This window comes from Rhamphochromis longiceps, linkage group LG11 (assembly GCF_057381845.1).
Source record: "Rhamphochromis longiceps isolate RC_006_pf linkage group LG11, R_longiceps_female_GT1.1, whole genome shotgun sequence".
Taxonomy (NCBI): Eukaryota; Metazoa; Chordata; class Actinopteri; order Cichliformes; family Cichlidae; genus Rhamphochromis; species Rhamphochromis longiceps.
Window position 1 is genome coordinate 14,775,372 of NC_140567.1, and position 19,855 is coordinate 14,795,226.

Here is a 19,855-nt window from a genome sequence, read left to right on the forward strand (position 1 = left end):
ATATTATATTATATTATATTATATTATATTATATTATATACAAGTTTTACCTGCTGTATATGGATATTCTAAATATCATGTTACTTTAGACCTCTGATCTCTTCTTCAAGGTTGAATAAGGTCAAACTTTCATAAAATGTTTCCTATCTCTAAAACTTGCTTTAAAGCCTGCTGCTTTTGTACTGACAACATTTAGCAAATGATAATAGTATGTGTGGATTCTTGTTTTCTGGGTTATTTTTACCCATTTCACATTGTCATATTTTCATAATCATTGCTGTCCATCTGAAACATAAAAGGACAGCATTAGACATTTTGTGAGAGACGGTTATAATCAGTTTGAATCAATATTTCAAACAGACCCGAGTCCAACGTGTCATCCTTCTCACCTTACTGTCCCCAGCAGGATTACACCACCCCTTCCTTTAACAAGGAAACGAGAGACGTTTGCAAACACAGCACAAAAACATTCAAAATCATCCAACTGCTACTAAATTAGGAGTAGTTGGTATGATTCACTTACCGAACCCAGATAATAATCAGTGTAAGGAAAAGCATCAAAACCACTTTGACTCCAATACCAAAAAGGAGGATAACACGATCAACTGTTAAGAAAAGTAGGAGAAAATGACAAATGACCAAGCCTGCATAGTTTCCTCTGCAAAAATGTAAAAATAAATGCACATTTTTTTTGAGCCACTAGATTGGATTTCTTAACAATTTTATGAAATATCTACTAATAATTTGCATCATTTGAACAATAGGTTATGCCCACTCGCCTGACAGACTCACTCTTTGTTTCTTCCACTTCCAGCAGGACCGCCGTCGAGTTGCTTTCTCCGAGACTGTTCCCGGCCTTGCAGAGATAGACTCCACTGTGGGACACCTCCAAAGAGGGAAGAGACAGCACCCGGCCCGAGGCCACCTGAAGCCTGGAGCTGGAGCTGTACCAGGTGTAACTATCTGCTTCAGGGTTAGCAGCGCTGTTGCAGGTAAGATTCACATTGCTGCCCACTGACAGGAGGCCAGCCTGACTCACCTCAGCAGACACGTTCAGTGGAGAATCTGCATTAAACAAAGTCACTGGTTGCACTTTGTGTTGTATGAGTAAAAACTCAGCTTGCAAGAATCAATATTATCTTCATCTACTTACACTGAACATCCAGAGCAGCAGGGTGTGATTGCACTGACTCATACCCCTTGACAGTACATGAATATTTCCCAGTGTCTTCTGCCTGCGCCCACAACAATGTTTTTGTCATTGGATGTCCATCTTTGAACCAGAGTGTGCTTCCAAGTTGGCAAGATGTCACACATTCAAGAGTCACCTTTTCTCCAGCTCTCACTCTCTCCGGCTGCACTGTGGCTCTCATCTCTGGATGTGGGTCAGTTAAATATTTTTTTTTTTAAAAAAGAACAAGAGGCTGGAAACATTAAGTCTGGAGAGCAGGTTTAATGTAAAATCACTTTACCTGAGACGGTCAGATGCACAGAAGTTTTGCTACGCATTCCTATCGTATCCGTGCCAAAGTGGAAGTAGTAATATCCAGTGTCATTAACCTGCAGGTCATGAACTTTCAGGCTGCAGTTGTGCTGCTGGTCGCCAAGATATTCATAACGATGGCGATACGACAGAAGGTCGACTGAAAGCTCAACTCGTTTCCAGACACCATTTTCCAAACGTCCCTTGTACCATCCAGTCGTTCTAACAGTTTCCCCAGCTGTGTAGTTGTATACGCACCTAAAAGTCACAGATGATCCCTTTATAGCACAAAGATCTGGGTTTTCAAATGTCACTGACCGAGCAGCACTCACAGTTCCTGCTGACAGGTGATGAAACACGACAGAACATATTTTGTTAGTTTCTTTTATTATTATGGAGAATTCAAAGACAAGACGTAAAGGGGAAATTGAAGTAAACCGCTGAACAGTGTGTTTTTTACTTCTTAAAAAAAAATGAGGAAGTGAAGTTGTCAAAACAAGGCAACAACAAGAAGGTGAAGATCACTCTGCTGTTCACTCTTATTCGGCCTCCACTAACTGCAGCTTTTTGTTGTCATCATTTTGGTTTGGCTTTTCAGACTGAAACAAATAACCAAACATTGACCTGACAGATACTAAAACAGTCAGTTAATCAGGGGAAATTACCCGATTACATGATTGCCAGCAGTGCGTGTAATGCAAATACTTTCAAATGTGCATGTGAACTGCCACAGTGAAAACTGGGTACGTGTTTTGGGTACAGAATAGGAAAGTAAGTAGGTTCCTTTAAGAGAGCAAGTAGAGGTTGGGTGTGTTTCTTTTTTGTGACGTGACTGTCTAATTGCTATCAGATAATATTCTTCTGGCAGCTCTCTACCAAGCTTTTCATATTTGATGGATTACAATCGGTTCCGATAAAATTTAAGGAGAATAATATTGCTGTTCTCATCCTCATCAATGTTTTTTCTTGCTCATTTGTTGCCTTTTAACTTTCAAAGAGGAAAATCCCACTGAGTACTTTTTTGTATTTGAGTGTCTGCAGTCGCTGAAAATCACACATCCTGAAACAGTTAAACAGCATTTTACCTGTTTCAGCATTTAAGTCTTCCACTGCTACACATTAGCAACTGAAAGTCCAAAACATCAAAGTGAAACTTTGAAGAAAAAAAGATGGTTGGTTGTAAAAATTTGAATCTTGGAAAGTACCTGCTTTCAGAATAATATAATCCCTCTACTCATTGTCTCATCTTTTTATTTATTCCTGTTTGATGCATCATTGCTTCAGCAGGTACAGTCATCTTAACAACTGTGTTATTTTCTATCCTCATGTTCCACATTCACTCTTTGGCTCTTACAAAGTAAAAGCAGCCCCATGCAGTGTAGACATAACAGATAATTACTAAGTATACTTAAAAAAAAAAGTCTAGAATTGCAATCAAAAGAAGTTTTATTCCATTCCAAGCTTTTATGTTATCTTAAAACTCAATTGATAAATAATCTTCTTACCTGACTTCACAGTCAGGAGCAGCAGCACTGCGATCATCATCTCCACATCAATGCGCAATATTTCCACACAGCTTTGAAGTCTTGGCGTCTACTGTAGCTGATACAGTAGACGCCAGCTACACATTTCTGCATTCTGCTCTGTAGAGTTGCATTGAGACCTCTGCATGAACTTGAGATTCAGACAGTGGGAGGGCTCAGCGGTCTCTCACCCATCCTCCGTTATGACTCATTGCCAAAAATGTGACAATTTAAAGTCAGGTGAAAAAACAACAAAACAGAAGACAGAATGGTTTTATTTTGGCCTTAAACTAATTTAATAACATTTGTGAAACCCATTCATAAATAAATTACAGCAAATATTCATTTATTTGTAACTTATTATTCACTTTTTTCAAGATTTTTTTTATAAGCTGGCAGATGGGGAACTTGTGTTTCACTAGTTCAACTTCCATTTCTGTTATTACTCTCACTTCGTAATGAAAATATGACAACTTTGAAAACAAATGCCCCTCGATTATTTTTTCCATCCAGCCAAACACCAAAATGTAAAAATGAAGAAAACCCTCTAACAGAAGGAAGGCATTTCTGGCAGGTCACGATCATTTACCATGAACTTTGTCCCTTGTGCCTTTTTTAAACCATTCAAAGAGAAGCATCACTGATTGAAGGGTGAACAAAGAAGACAGGTTTAAGACATTTGTTTGTGTGTGTGTGCGCGTGCGCGAACCTGACGTCTGACCCAGCTATAATCGGTTCAGGCTGGGCCTGCATAACCTGTTTGTTACTTGTTTTCATCAATCCAGCTTGCACATAAGGAAGTTCTCCACATTCCTAAAAGCGCCCTGTTGTCCTGAACTTCTGAAGCGAGCGGATGGAGATAGGCAGAAAGAAGTGAAGCAGCGAAGGGTAAGAAGTGTGAGGACAGTGACACTGTTATGGACAGTGGGCGCAGATGTTCGTCACAGCGGCCGGTCTCCACCACATCTGTGCAATAAATAGGATTTTCTTTTTAAAGAGGCACCGTCAAACAATCTTCAAATAAGGAAGCTTTCTGTAGAGCTGGTTGGGAAATTCCAGTTCGTTTTGTGCTCAGTGTAAGTAATTTCATTTGAAATTCATATGTTTTCTAAAATGAAAAAAGTAAGTCATTTGCTCAGGTGACATAGAGCAGCATGTTAGATTGCATGTATGTTTAATTTATAGTATTTTTAAAACTATGTTGTTGTCAACACTCTCAGTTTGCTATATCTAATTCTAGAACAGTGTTCATCTACTGCTGCACTACACCCATGAAAAGAATGGTTGCATAAATAACTGGTTATCTACACACTCCCGCACACAGGCACCCGTATAACCTGGTTTTGCATTCACTGAACTTCTTTCATGGTTTATGAAGTTTTTGTTGTTTGCAGGTTACTAACTGGAACTATAGTGAAGAAAATATGGACGGAGAAATGAGGAGCAGAAGGGCGCTTCCTCTGATGTGCTTGTTTCTGACTGTGCTCCAGATCAGCACACCTTCCTCAGGTAAACCAACCACATCCATGACTTCCAAAATATACTTTGCAGTCACTGAGACATTCCTCTCTCACGCTTCCTCATTCCATCGTCGCAAATCTTTCCATCCATTTCATTCCAGTCATTAGGCTAGATATACATTTAGGAGAGGAGGTGTGACTCTGTATTTGGATATTTGTTTTGTATTTATTTTGTGAAATAACTTTGATGTTATTTACTTTCTATAAGAATTTTTTTACTCTTTAGTTTTACCAAATATAAATTGCTGATATATTTGGGTTAGCAGTGCATTTGTTAAATTGCAACTTTTTACTTTTTACCTGATCATTTTTCTTCCTTCTCTCTCTCTCTCACGCGCATGCATTGATCACCCAATCACTGCTCCAGCTCAAAACACAACTTTGAGTACTGCTAGCACCACCACCAAAGCTCCAAGCACCGGTGCTCTCAAGTACAGCACACAGCCATCTAACATCTCAGTGGGTGTGGGAGAGCCTGCAGTGTTTCACTGTGGCGTGCCCGAAGCGCATCCGAACCTCACGTTTACCTTGTATGGGAGTAATCACAACTACAGCCTCACCTGCCCCGGTGGCCACGTGGAAGACATCCCCCAGGTGAGGGAGGGGAGGGGGGAGTGACCATGTGACTGTTGTTTTCTGACAGGAAACAGCTGCTATTAGATTACAGGGAGTCTTTCTGAAGAAGCAGAAACAGGATGTGCACATCGAGGAACAAATATGACAAAGCTTTTCTAGGAAACCAAAGTAGAACCAAGTCACATTTACAATAAGGTTACAGCAGCCCTCACTGTGCCGTGGATTTATATATTCTAAGCGTGTCTGCATATTCATTTTTTTCATTGTAAGTGGTCATTATAAGGACATTCAATCATGAGTTTAACATGTTTGCACTATGGTGCATTTTCAACTCATCCCCATCAAACGACCCAGGATCATTTTATAGTATCATCGTCTTACGTGTGTTAAGATTGTGTTGACATTGTAAATTGACCACCATCAATCACCCTATGAAAACGTCTTCTTTTGAAGCACTTTTGAATCCCTTATTCAGTCTCCTTTCTCTCCTCTTTCTCCATCCTCAGGCTGTCTATGGACGTTGTGAAATGAAGAATGGAGAGTCGCTGGCTACGTGGACCCTCCTGGGAACTGCCTTGCCCCACAACGGCACAAGAGTAGTTTGTCAGCAGCTGAGCAACCCGAGAGCGCTCTCTGCCGTCCTGCATGTTTATGGTGAAGTATTGAAATACAGTAAAACTAAGTGCATTGCCTAACGTTGCATGTCTTCAGTTTAATTCAATCCAGTAGTCTCTTGGGTTCAGGTCCAAGTCGCTTTATTTGTACCTTTCAGTAGTTGCAGTTTAATCAGATGGTTGCCCCACTTTGAGCGTTTCCCGTAGTTTCTTACCATTAAAAGGGGGTTAAAAGGAGAAATAACATCATCTCCTAGTTCTTTCTCAGAGGGGATCATCTGACTTTTGGGTTTTCTCTCTTAATTGTAGGACCTCAACATTACACACTAAGACCTGTCAGTTCTCTGTGGGGGACACTAAGTCTGAGACCACTGTGCCCAACAAAATGTTTGCAGTCTATGGAGTCCTGCTGTACTGTCAAGAGGACACCCTGAGCTTAGTGACTTTCCACAGACAATGGGCATTGCAGCTTTTACATCTTATGGCAACAAGTTTAAGTGATCATTTTTTTGCAGATAAACCACTAAAACTCAAATTGTTTCTTCAATATGAGATTCTTAACTTCAATTTGGCAGCATTTCATTAATGTGCAGTCATTTTAACCCTTTAGCTTTTTATTGAGTGGTTTGTTTGTTTTTTTGTCAGTGTTCATTTTCAATCTCTCCAGGAAGTAGAGGACTGAGTGAGGCAGAAAAGAGGAGATAGAGAGCATATAGTTTTACCTACCTCGAAGCAGGACGCACCTTATGACAAACTGAAAGTGTAATAAGCAATGCGTCTTTTCAGCCTTTTCAGTTAAATACACACACACACACAGTACATAATCAGGTGCAAGTCTAATTTCTAATGTATTTACTTTGCCGAGACTAGGGCTGCTCTGGTTACATCATCCAGCTCATCCATATATGGGCATTGAGATTTTTGGACATTTCTAAGCACACAAACTACAGGGAGGTGCTCATCTCTGAGGAATGCCTTAAAACTGAAAGCCTTCTTCATCATATCTGTTCATGGCATGACTTGGATACATAGGATCCAGATACAGTTATAATCTTAGATATAGTGATCTTTTTCTCCTCTGATAAGGAGAAAAAGAATGATACCCTCTGAAAGGTGAGACCTCTCTTAAACACGATGCAACAAGGCTGGCTCAATCTGCAGAGACCACGAAAAGCCTGTGTAGTTGAGACAGCATGTAAAGTTTCCTTTACATGGCGGTGTCCTGTTTTGCACTCATGTTGTTTTTATTTTTACTTTATGCCTAGATACTGGTGCAACCAATGTCCTTCTCATTGGCTGTATTGTTGGAGGATTCTTTGGCGTCCTGTTAGTGGCAGCTTTGTTATACACCTTCCTGGTCAAATCTGAGTCCTTCCAGGAATGCTTCGGTGAGTGATGGATAAATTTATTAGCACAAGAAATGACTGAGAAGAATAAATAGCCTGACAATTAATATACAATGTGTCTGTGCTTTTAGGTGGGGAAGAAACCGAAGATGATATGATCACTATTGTATCAACGGAACAAAAGAAGAAATCAAGTCAGGATGTGACAGACTGAAAATAGATACACAAACTGTTTCTATTTTGTTACCAGGCTAGCTAAAGTGAGAGCTGGACTGAGCCAAGGTCTGGAGATAATGCTGTTGCAAATGTTTAAAATCAATACTTTTACTGAAAGTGCTCATAGATATGACGAGACAATCTGTTCCTACACTTTGATCTGTTCAATTTAGATGCTTTGAATAATTTCTTCTCACGCTTTAAATTATTCGTGACCACAAGCCAAATAAATCTTGCTTACTTACTTAAAATTAGTGTATGTATGTGTGTAGAGAAAAGAAAAATCAGGCAGACAAAGAGCAATGAGCTCATTTACATCTAAATAAGTCGTTCTCTTAGCTTGAAAAACAACACTGGTATTTTATAGCTGTTTTATTTTGGAAATATTATAATTCCACATTTATGCAGTGCAACGACGCAAAAATCACCTGTACCAATTCTGATTACTTATTGAAAGGACGATGTGATTTAGGCCACTTAAACTTGAAATTGTGATTACAAGTAATTTAGTATCACTTGATGATTTTGAATCTGTAAACATGTTTTCATCTCAGCTCCAGGTGGAAGGAAAAGGAAAGAAATGACGGTGCATTGTAGCCAGTCGGTGCCATGTTTTACTACATGGCACTGACATTTTTCTCTCTCTGCTCCATTTATGCCTGCTTTTGAAGGCTTTCAGCCTGACAATGGGCTGCTCACTAATGCAGGAACTACATGTGCTTTTAACAGTAGGTCAGTTTGTCCACTTGAGGGAAGCACTTACTCTGAGGAAAAGCTGATCATCAAAGAATGACTGTGAATAAAAACTCTTAGTCAACATAATTTGCATATGCTAATAAATTAAAAGTACACTGTAGATGTTGATGTACTGGAGTTTATTGAATGAAGTGAGCATCTATATTTATATGTTGCTTTTTCCATAAAGACAGCACAGAGCAGAGTTGCTTTAAGTTTTTACAGCTCAGGGTGTATCACTCTTTATGCTTTGTGTGTATGTGGTTATTTGCCGTCTATGCATTCTACTTTAATTTTTTCATATATTAAATATATTTGTATGTTTCTTTACATATATCTTGCTGCAGCTGCTCACACTTTTCATGAGACACACTGATGTTAAAAATAAAAGCTGAGTGCACTTTAATCCAGCCCTTACTGATTTTTTTTTCTCCATATTGAGCTGTTTGATTCGCTCTGTGGGTCACTATGTAATCTTGGGTCATTAGTTATTAGAGGAGCAGGTTAGGTGCTCTAACTCCTAATCAATATATCAAAAAATCATTCTATGACCATGTTTTTTGTAGAATCCAGGCCCAGAAAAGCCTAAGAAGATAAGTTAGATAAAAAACTACGTTTGATACGGCCTTTCGTTGTGTTTAATGAGATATCTGGATGTCTATGTCTATGACATTTGTTGTAGATGTAGGCTTGATTTTCTTCTGTAGTCTGTAGGAAGTTTACCATCAGATTTTTTTTCCTTCTATAATGTTGTGCTGGTCAGACCTTCTTGTATTCACTTTAGAACAAGACACCCGGATGAATTGTCCCTGCAACCACGAGTCAGTAATGCGATTAGACATCACAATATCCGGCGCAACATCTGCTCCCATTTCTTTAGTTGAATCTATGAAAAATTCCACATTTTTATACAACAAATACAAATTGTTGTATAAAATCTGATTTTTCTACCTATAACTGCACATCACTTTCATTTGCAGTCTTGGTTCTAGTTAAAGTGAACTTTTATATCAATCCGGCTTCAACAATGCAGATGGTTTTAGAGTATTAGACTGTACTCTCTTCTCTTCTCTGTTTATATTCAAAATTAAGAAAGGCAGTCCACAGCTGATCCACATTATGAATTATGAAGCTTTATGATGATAACTGATGGATTTTCCCTTCACATGTTTGGCTCATTATCCTGAGTCAGTTAAATATTTCAGAACGGCCGACCATACCAAAGGTTTTATTTTAACAGATCCAGTTTGAAAGTCCTTTGCTCTTTTGCCTTCTGCTGATATCTTCTTTTATCATTTCATCATCTTCTTCTGCACTTCAGTCATTTGGACCAATAACTAAGACTCGTGAAAGAGACAGAGGTCAGTAGCCTGTCATATTGAATAAGATTCAAATTCAGACATTTACCTAACCTTAATTTGCCAACTAAGCCCAGAGACTGGCTGGATTTGAATGTAGAAAATCTCTTTGGGGCTTTAAAACACAGAGCATCAGAGCCTTTTACTCCACCACACATGGCTGCATTTGGGTCCACTTTATGTGCTTACTTAAAATTTGTTTTTTTACGATTCCCATTTTCTTACATAAGGAGCAAATGAGATCAGGCCACTTTTACTGTCATGGTTTTTCTAGTAGAAAGAAACGTCTGATCCTTTGTTAGACACACCTACATTTTATGAAAACTTTAGGGAAAGATTGATGTGGAGGCAGAAAAGAAAGAAAATAAAAATCCTTCTCACATCCACAAATAAGTCCAATGTAGAATCTCACTCACTCAGCAGTCTTTCCAGGTACATCTCTTGTCATCCCCAGCGTGTCTTATCTTTTTTAGATGGAGTGTATTTGTCAGGTTGAGTGGGCAGTCTATTTATTATCTATTTATTTATTGCCTGCTAAAAGACAATATGACAGAAAACGTTTCTGAAAGTCTCAGAAACACCATGAGTGAGCAAAAAAAAGGTTCTGGTCTAAACAGTTTCTTAGTGACCGCATACATTGGGGTACATATCTCAGCCAAAAAAAGCTGGATTTTGTGGGATAGTCAAAAACTCTGGACACATTTCGATACATATTATACAGCAACTCGGAGTAGATTACATTAGATGAAACTTTATTAATCCCTCGGGTGGATTCCTCCAGGAAATTCAGTAGAAGTTTTGAGCTGTAGCTCAGAAGCTTGATGGTATAAAAACCTGGAGATGCTGGGGATTGAACCCAGGACCTCAGACATGCAAAGCATGTGCTTTACCACTGAGCTACATCCCCTGACAGTATAATGAAGCCTGGGAATGAATTTAAACTGAATGAGACAATGGAAAGCGTTCTTGTATGTTTTCAAGGCAGTTCTCCCAAATGTCGTCTGGAATACATTCTCCAAAGTAATTTTCCCGCTTAGCAGAAGAGGAGGCGCCTGCAGACAAGAGAGCGTCAGGTGGGATTTTAACATATTTTTCTACATGCTACTCTCTATTATAGTCTCAAAATTAATTTATACCTGACGTTACCTGCAGGTAGCAGGGATAAGATGTTACTTTGCAATCCCTATTTCCTTTGTAACTGCTTGAAAGAAGCAAAGACCCCCATTCATGCAAATATCGTATAAATATATACCAGATTTGGTGGGGGTTTTAGCAGTGGGTAATGCTAGGGATACAGGGTTAAGATTGAACTAAGATTAACTCTGTTTCAAGCTCCATACAAGACTGAATATGATTGAGCTGTTGTTAAAACCTCACTTATTAGTAGTAGTGGGAGTTAACTGGATTGCACACTTATTAAGAAAGAAATTAGACATTCTCAAACAGATGCAATTAGTTTCCCAATTAGAGAGAAAGGAAGAGTTTTCCCAAACTATTTCAACAAATATAAAATAAAACATGTAGTGTCACAGTAGAGTAGGAGAGCATCTTTAAGAACAAAGTCAAAGGTGACAACAGGAGAGTACAACAACAGGGCCATTTGAAATGTATTTGAAATTGTGCAGAGTTCCTATTGGTAAGCTGGATGTTGAGGTGTGTGTAGGTGGCACTGATCACATAGCTGGTTGCTATAAAAGCAGGGTGATTGCTGTTCAGCAGCCACGGATCACATCATAAACTGACTTGACAGCAAATACAATCTCTGAAAACTGATCTGTGTGGCTTGTTGTCCAAACAGGAGCAGATATGGGGAAAAGCAACTTTGAACTGGCACTTTGCCTCGTACTAACGGCTGCCTGTGGCTTACAAGGAAACATTGAACGTGACACACAAATTTTTATTGGGAAAAGGAACTGGACACAAGCAAGACTATTCTGCCAGACACATTATGTTGACTTGGCTACTTTGGAGATGATAAATATGAAAGTTATTATACCATTTTTGGTCCAAAGGAATATCCCAAACACTTGGATTGGTCTGCTCAGAGATCCTGAAGATGACTCATTCTGGAAGTCTATAAATCTAAGGTCAGTGTCAATTTTGAAATGACCTTTATGTCAATATCCATGTCTGTTTATGCTGATTTTGAGATGATTGTTGTGTTGATTTCAGAACAGGTGAAGGTGTCTCAGGTGATGACCTCTCACATACCAGCAAATGGGCCTCTGCACAGCAGGACTACTGTGCAGTTGTAGGAGATGACCTCATGTGGTACAGTGCACAATGTTCAAGTATCAATAATGTCTACTGTTCCCGAGGTGATGTAATCCAGTATCACACTGTTATGCTCGGTTGGTATGATGCTGTAAAGTGCTGTATGGAAAACTATGGTTACCTAGCCACTGTCACCCAGGTAAACTCAGGTGATGTTGACAAACGGGGCTGGATTGGACTGTATCGAGTGGGAGGCAAGACCTGGAACTGGACGGGTAGTTTAGCATCTAGCTACAGAAACTGGGCACCAGGACAGCCACTCACTGCAGACTGTGGCTCTTTGCATGCTTTTATCGGAGGCTGGGTAGGCTATGCTTGCTCTGAAAAGTTTAACCCTTTTTGTTTTGTTGACAACCTGGTGGTGGTGAATGAGAACAAGACATGGGAGGACGCCTTGATTCACTGCAGAGAGATGAAAGCATCATGTGCTGGTTGTACGTACGACCTCCTGAGCCTGACCGATGTCTCTCAGTACAACTATGTCAGAGACAGGATCTACAGAGCAACCACTGATGAGGTTTGAGTTTATTAGTTTTGAATTATAGATGTTCTTCTAAATGCATCACTTGTTCATAGATTCTGCATTAAACACCAGAGGAGTTCACGTTCAAGTGGCTTTACTCTTTCTACTAGTTCAGTGCTTTAAGGCAGGCTGTGCTGTGGAGATGTCCTTTCATGTCCAATGTGTTTAAAATCTATACTGTACAAAACAACTGCATGGGGGGGAAGGAGGGGGTGGGGGTAAATTAAAAAAAGGATCAATATTCATTTCAGGAAAGGCTTCACTAAAGCCTCGGTAATGAGTATTTGTGTCCGGCTTAATTTGCAAATAGAAATCTCTTATATCAACACTTCCACAGCCAGGAGTGACTCTCCCAGTTTTGTCCTGTGTTTCTCAGGCTTGGATTGGCTTGCGCTTCCTGGGAGGAAAATGGTTTTGGTTAAATGGAGACAAACCAGGTCCCAAAGATATGCTGCCGGACTGTCCGTCCAACTGGGAACACTGTGGGACTTTGTCCAAGTTTGACACAAACAGCACGTGGATGATCAGGGACTGCGCAGACAGAAGAAACTTTGTCTGCATTGAAGTGACCCCATAGTGAATGAAACTGGCAGCTTAACATCAAATGCGATAGTAATGGTTGTTCTATCTGTACGTTAGAGTTATGCACTAATCAAATCTATGCTAAGTGTGATGCTAATATTATTTATTAATCCTTTCATTGTAACACACATTATACCATATACATATGTTATGATCTCTGAAAACAACGGTGTACTCTGAGGTTGTAGATACTTTAAAACGAGAAGTGCAAATCAGGCAAGATCAGTTGCATCATTAAAACACGAAATCATTACATGGCTTTGAGCTACAGTGACAAAGGCTCCTTTAATGACAGATATATTATTCAAGGACCTTAAATGACTTTAGATGACTTCTTGAAAACCCATCTGTTCTCTGATTGGATTGTTACATTTGTGATTGACATGACATTGACCAAGCAGATGAAAGGAAGAAAAACAGGGTCAAAATTCGTACTTGTAACTTGCAGGGTTTTTTTCTGGCTAAGTCCACACACAAATCTTTTTTACGCACACACAAATCTTTTTACACATACAAAAAATTTTACACACACACAAATTCTTTTTACACATACAAATCCTGATTTACAAGTACAAAACTGACTTACAAGTACAAAATATTTATGACCACATGTTGAGCCCATAGCAAAGCTCTTCAATCTGCAAAAGCTTTCACCTTCAATCCTCCAAATGATAACACCACAAGAACAATGGACACCTGAACCAAGACGAGCAAATCATGCCTGTCAAAGCTATGTCAGTGTCGAGGACCACTGAAAGGCATCCAGAGATGATTCCCCACATCTGTTTAACATGGCAGAGGTTTATCGATGATGCAAATGTGAAAAAAAACAGAAAAAAGCTCCTGGCCTCTCAGCTTGCCCAGTTCAAGCCATTGTTAACAGGAGATGGATACACCATACAGATGGCAATAATGTAACGGATGGATGTAAACAGGCAAGGAGCTTTATGACAGCACTGTCTGAAATGAAAGGAGAGAGATCCCTTTTTTCGGTATTATTTAATTAATGTCTATTTCTAAATGTGATAGTAAGGCAAGCGTTACTTGCCTTACTTTTCCTGATGGAACTCCACTGCGTAATGTCTGCATTAGTCTTACACATGCCACATTTTATACACAAATTTGAGTTACAGTATGCTTAACTATCTACTCTCAGAGTGACTTAGTAGCATATAACAGTAGGCAGTTGATACCAGAGAAAACTGTTGAGCCATGAAATGAAGCCAGAGGTGGCCTCATACATGCATACTACTACTACTACTAATGATGATGATGATAATAATAAATAAATAAATAAATAAATAAATAAACCACCCTTCTCAGTTTTGTTATGAATGGTGAAACCATGCAAAGGCCTTTTTACAGTGAGTAAATATGCTTTTGAATCCTCTAAAATTTGACTTTTTATCACAAGAGTCTGTGTTGAACTGCAGTTTTTGCCACTTCAGCATGGACTTACAGTTTTTTCTGATTGCTTAAGCACATTTTTTGTAACTATTGGCTAATTTTGCAAAACTCTTCACACAGATAAGAAAACCTGTCACCCAATAATCAAAACATTGTAGTTCTCTTGCAAAAGCAAACACAGCTAGATTAACTCTTCACACCTTCGTAAAAATGGTGTTTCCGTATCAAACAGTACACACAAGCCATCATCTACTAAGCACACAATGCGCCAACTGCACACTGATGGTATGAATACAAAACACATCTGGCTTTTGCTTTCTCTGTGCACAAGGTAGGCTATGTCAGTTTGAGCTCATACTTCTGTCATAGATCCATAAGCATAGAGGGATCCAAACTTCAAGTACTGGTGTTTATTCAAACACATCAAAACAAACACAAGTGTTTATTTCCAAGTATAGGATTATTTGCAATCGCCATAATGACTATATGGGTTACTTGGTCTGCAGTGAACATGCTTCCTCTGCCCCCAGCATCTGGTCATCTAGCAATTCTGTAAAGTAACAATTTCAGTATTTTTACATCAATGGTATTGGTGTGTTTCTCATTGGCATATGGCAGTGCTACAAATCTTTGTGCAAAGTGACTGTACTAACCGATTCTCATTTCAAGATGTCCTTATGGTACTTGCTACAGTGTAGCGGCTCGAGTTAGGCTGGACCCGTTGGCCAGCTACTCTCAGGGTCATTCCACGGTTGATGACATGGTCCACTATTGTAGCTCTGATGTCATCAGCAATTCTATTTCTTACTCTTCCTACCCTTCCTCTCCCCCCTCCTCATCTTCCTCTCCCCCCTCCTCGTCTTCCTCTTGCTCCTCCTTGTCCTTGTCGTCCTCTTCATCCTACTTCTTCACCTCCACGTCCTCTTCCTCGGCCTCCTCTACTTCTCACTCTTTCTGCTCCCTCCATTGTACTCCGCACACACAGCTTACCTGTATTATAGTGCTTAGGCTGATTGCAAAGTGAACTAATTATCTAAAAAAGTTTTCACATGTGAAAGTGTGCCAGACAGTTGGCAAATTAGTGTTAATGATAGCCATACATGTGTATACTTTTGCTAGGAGTGTGTTGGAAATTTGGTAATTGAGTGTTGTGCAGTGAATTGTGCCTACAGTTTTGCAAAGTGTGTGTTACAAAATTGCAAACTGAGTGCAAAGCAGTTTTTGTGCTTTTAGTTTTGCAAACTCAGTGAGTGGTTTTGCTATAAGTCTGAATAGTTTTAGAGATTGTGCTACAGGAATCACAGTTAGGGTTTAAGCATTCAGAAAAAACTGTAATTCCCTGTTGATATGAAGTAAATCTCTTTTAGCGACCTCTTGTGTTTTGCTTCCCCCTGGTGGTGATTACAGTTTGTCTCAGGACCAGCTACTACCTACTTGTATTTGCTTTTTTTTTTAACTTTCCACCCTCATGTCAGTCTAAGCAAGCTGCTCATAACATTTCCAATAAACTAACCATTTATTTCTAAACTTAATGTTGCTAAAGTTCTCTCCAACTTCACTAAAACATTGCTACTCATAAAACGTGCCACGTCTGGGTGCATAAAACAGGGACCAAGTCTCTCATTAGTAATACAGCGCTTACCCTGCCATTTGATTGCCTTTGACCGGGATCCTCACTCACTCTGCTGTGTGTTGTGACACCTGACTGACGAGCCCAGCAAAACACACACACAGACAGAGAGGGAGAGAGAAAGAAAGAGAGAGAGAGAGTGAGATCAGCAGGAGAGAATTCTCCCTCAACTTTTAGTTGATACAGTGAGGTAGTTTGGAGCAAAGTGTTGATTCAGCTGCTCATCTGCACCTCGGTCCGCACCACGATAGGTTTCTGTCATATTCTAGTGTCTCATCTTAGCCCGTAGTGTTAGCATGGCTAAAAGATGAATGAGGAAAATGATGGATATGTGTTTAGGAGCCAGTCAGGTTATGTTCCTCACTTTTTATTTCTTACTCTGGCTGGGATTAAATCTAACTGTCTAAACACACAGGACTCTCACATGGCCACCAACTAGTAAATCTGAATGACTTTCTGTTTGCGTATAAACCATGTTGTGACTTTATTTTGAAGGGCTTTATCATTTTTATTGTTATTGTTGGGCTTTTATTGTTATTGTTATGATATCATTATAATGATATCATTGTAAGGATAATTATGTGCAAGGATTATTATTATACACATTTCTAGGTCTGACTTCTAACTATTACGTAAGCTTACCTGTCCTCACACCTTTCTTTCTCCTGTTTATGGAAAAACACCCTCAAATACCACCATAACAGAGGCGCACGTGTGTGTCCACTGTTCAGTGTGTCTTCTCAAGATGACCTTTGTCAAATACAATGAAACTATTTAACTTGTTCCATTATATCGAAAGAAATGACTAGTAGTAGACTAGTAATAACTAGTAGCACTGGCCGAGTTGAGTTAGTTGTGGGGCAGTTGATCAGTTTTATAGCTTTTACAACTTTTAGATACAGCCTCTATTTTTTTGTGCTTTTAAGGAGGATTTGTTCGCCTTCGAAGAGCTCCTGAGAGATTTGAAATTTAAATTTTGCTCTCCAAAAATCAACACATAACATAAATATTTTATAAACATTTTGGTTTATGCCATGCTTTAAAACATTATGTCTCCAAAACAAGTAGTTGACATTATTTATTTAACCTTTATTTATTAGGTAGTCCCACTGAGACTCAATGTCTCAAATACAAGAGAGACAACATATTAAAATTACAACAATAAAAAAAACAAAAAACATAAAAAGAGCAAAGAATTGTCTAATGTTTACACAGTCATGTCAAAAACAGGAACTAGTTCCCAGTGATGATTTCACAAGGTCATTTGTATGTCTTTTAAAGTCTGCAAGTGAAATCGATCATCGAGAGAGCTTCTATAATCTAGTCCTTGAAGACGGGGCAGAAAATGCCTTCTTTCTTAGTTCTGTACGAACTGTAATGATGTCCTGCGACTGTAAATGTTATTTTTGAGAGCTTGTTTTACTTTTACAACCTGTATTTAAAGAAAAGAACCAGACTTTCAACAGCTTCACTGTCAAAGAACAATAGTATGCTATATTGACCTGGGGTAGTTTCAGAGTAGTTTCATACCTGTTCGAGGATAAACTTTACTGTGGTTTCTTATTGCTGTTAAAATGTTCTTTAATATAGATAGGAGGCCAGAGAAGAAGAAAACAGCGCCTGCAGATAGAAACCTCTTACCTTCACAAAAAGAAATGCATGAGTGTCCTTTACATATTGTACAGGACACGTCCTGTAATTCTATCAGTGACATGCCAATGTCATGGAAGAAAATGACCTTTATTTAACCTCACTTATGACAAGCAAGTGGTGCTTTATGCAGACAGACACCACACACACAGCTGTTATTGAGTGCCTCATTCTTTCACCCCTGTATGCTTAATAATGTGATTTAATTGTATAAAAAATAACTTCAAACCATTGATGAATTATAAATTAGTTAAGCTAAGCATAAGCATAGCATTGGGATGTAAAAAAAAAATGTTGGATTTTAGTTTTTCCACTCCCCCATTTTCCTTTCTTGTCATCAGCTTTGCCACTATCATGTGTCAAAGTATTTTACTCTCCCATAGACCAAAACCTCAGCACACATACTTTACATTCTTGTGTCTGTGTCATTGTCTCTCTTTTCTAACCTTGCAGGTATCAGACGGATACAGTCTACCTCGGCTTTTTTCTGCTGTGTGACAGAACAAGGAATGGCACCACTATACGGCATGATAAAATGTAACACCAAAGAAAATCTACGCGGATAACTAACCAGCATACTTGTACACAAACACCTTATTAAACAAAAACAAACACATCGCAATTTGAAAACTGTGTTTTTGTTTATGCTATCTTTTAACCAAGGAGAAAGCTGAAAGTTTTCTTCTCAGAACGACCTCTATATCCTGCCCAGGACAAATAAACGGAAAATGCCCAGCAACCATCAGACCAAAACAGTGCAACATATTCCACAGAAAGATGAGCACCGGGGATACCTGGAAACTTAGCAGATCTTCAAATGGCAGAAACAGGACAATATGTGTGTGTGTGGGGGGGGGCATGACCAAAAAAGGAGAAGGAGAAGGAAATGAAAAATAACATGTATGACAAAGGCTCACACAAGCATGTCTTTATTTAAGGCTACATTTAGAGGTAAGCCTTAATAATTCAGGCAAAATTTTACTTTCAAACATAAAAACTGATAAATATATAACACTATACAAAAAATGAATAGAGTAGAAAATAGGAAAAAATTCTTACTTGATATCTGAATTTGTAAGTTTTGCCACTTCCAAAGGAATGAACAGTTTCTACTTTTTATGGTATTTTAATTTTTTAATGAAAAGAGATAGCATATAAAACAAAAATCCAGAAACACACATTACATAGAAGTTATAAAACGGTTTGCATGTCACTGACTGAAATAAGTATTTGATCTCGAATAACAGCCAGAATTCTGGTTCCCACAGCTTGGCTGTGTGCCCATGTGACCCACTGATCAATCAATCCTGATCGCAACTCATTATATGTGCAAAGCACACCTGTCCGCAGAAACAATTTCTTCCATCCCATGCAAAAGGATGTAAGGGACAAGATTATAAACACACACAATGGACTGAACAACATGGCCATCACCAAGAAGCTTGCCGAGAAGGTGACAAGTGTTGCTGTGATTATTCAGGAATGGAAGAAATATAAAAAAGACCATCAATCGCCCTCAGTATGAATCTCCAAGCAAGGTCTTGCCTCACTGGTTGTGGATTACCATAAGAACTTATTTCCCTCAGCCAGAACAAATTGTACATGTACAATGACAATAAAGAGCTATTCTGTTATATTTTAGTAGATGGGTCTCATGATATAACAGTGACCCAAAACATACTGCCAAGGCAAGAAAGGGCTAAAGAAGAAGCACATTAAGATCATGGAGGGGCTTAGCCAATCCGTAGCAAATCCATAGAAAAACCTGTGCAGGGAGCTGAAGCTTCAACTTGATTTAGTGTTTCTGTAAATACGCTAGAAAATCCAACCTGGGACAAAAACTCAATGCATTTAGGCATGTAGACATGGTCAAGATGACCCCCTGAAATTCAAACCAGCATCAGAATGAGAATGAAAGGTGATGTAAGTGACTTTGAAGGAGACATGACCGGACAGTCTGAGTAATTCAGAAACTGCTGATCTTTCGGAAATTAAAGAACTGAAGGCAAAAGGGACCTAACCTGTTGCTAGCAAGGTGGTCTATATGCTACTGTCAGGGAGTTGGTGTGTGTATTTTCCTGACTTCTATCCACTCTGAAAGCAGCAGGGACAGCAAATGAGTCTATTTAAAGGATTCATCGACTCACCGTTATGTCAAAGCATCCTTTGCAGTTCAAAGCAGTGCTTAGCTTAGAGCATGATAATAATGTCTATCAACATATATAACAGAGTTTCTCAACTACGTTTAAGAATGTCCTCTCTGAGGGACATTATGACAGGCTTTGTTCCTGCTATCCCCATACACACGCAGATGTTTATGTAGCAACAGTGACTTTGGTCTCTGATACATGTGTAAATGCGTCAACACAGCAGCCAATCTCACATCCACACCGGACACGTGTACACACAATTGTTTAT

The 19,855-nt window shown here is 39.0% G+C and overlaps 2 protein-coding genes and 1 non-coding gene across 3 annotated transcripts; 1 reads left to right on the forward strand and 2 right to left on the reverse strand.

The window, feature by feature from the left end:
* Nucleotides 1-249: 249 nt before the first annotated feature.
* Nucleotides 250-3,028, reverse strand: LOC146658714 (cell adhesion molecule CEACAM6-like). Its single transcript, XM_085424159.1, has 7 exons — nucleotides 2,989-3,028; nucleotides 1,473-1,820; nucleotides 1,154-1,375; nucleotides 793-1,065; nucleotides 524-605; nucleotides 363-423; nucleotides 250-285 (listed from the first exon to the last, which is right to left on the reverse strand). The coding sequence occupies exons 1-7, from the start codon at nucleotides 3,026-3,028 to the stop codon at nucleotides 250-252; spliced, it is 1,062 nt and encodes a 353-aa protein (XP_085280285.1).
* A 799-nt stretch (nucleotides 3,029-3,827) lies between these two features.
* On the forward strand, nucleotides 3,828-8,417 carry LOC146658715 (uncharacterized). The gene is made up of 6 exons (XM_085421732.1): nucleotides 3,828-4,082; nucleotides 4,401-4,515; nucleotides 4,894-5,120; nucleotides 5,609-5,756; nucleotides 6,982-7,104; nucleotides 7,194-8,417. The coding sequence occupies exons 2-6, from the start codon at nucleotides 4,431-4,433 to the stop codon at nucleotides 7,274-7,276; spliced, it is 666 nt and encodes a 221-aa protein (XP_085277858.1). The 5' UTR covers nucleotides 3,828-4,082; nucleotides 4,401-4,430; the 3' UTR covers nucleotides 7,277-8,417.
* Nucleotides 8,418-10,206: 1,789 nt separating this feature from the next.
* Nucleotides 10,207-10,278, reverse strand: trnaa-ugc (transfer RNA alanine (anticodon UGC)). The gene has a single exon. It is a non-coding gene; the product is annotated as a tRNA-Ala (tRNA).
* Between the last annotated feature and the right edge of the window lie 9,577 nt (nucleotides 10,279-19,855).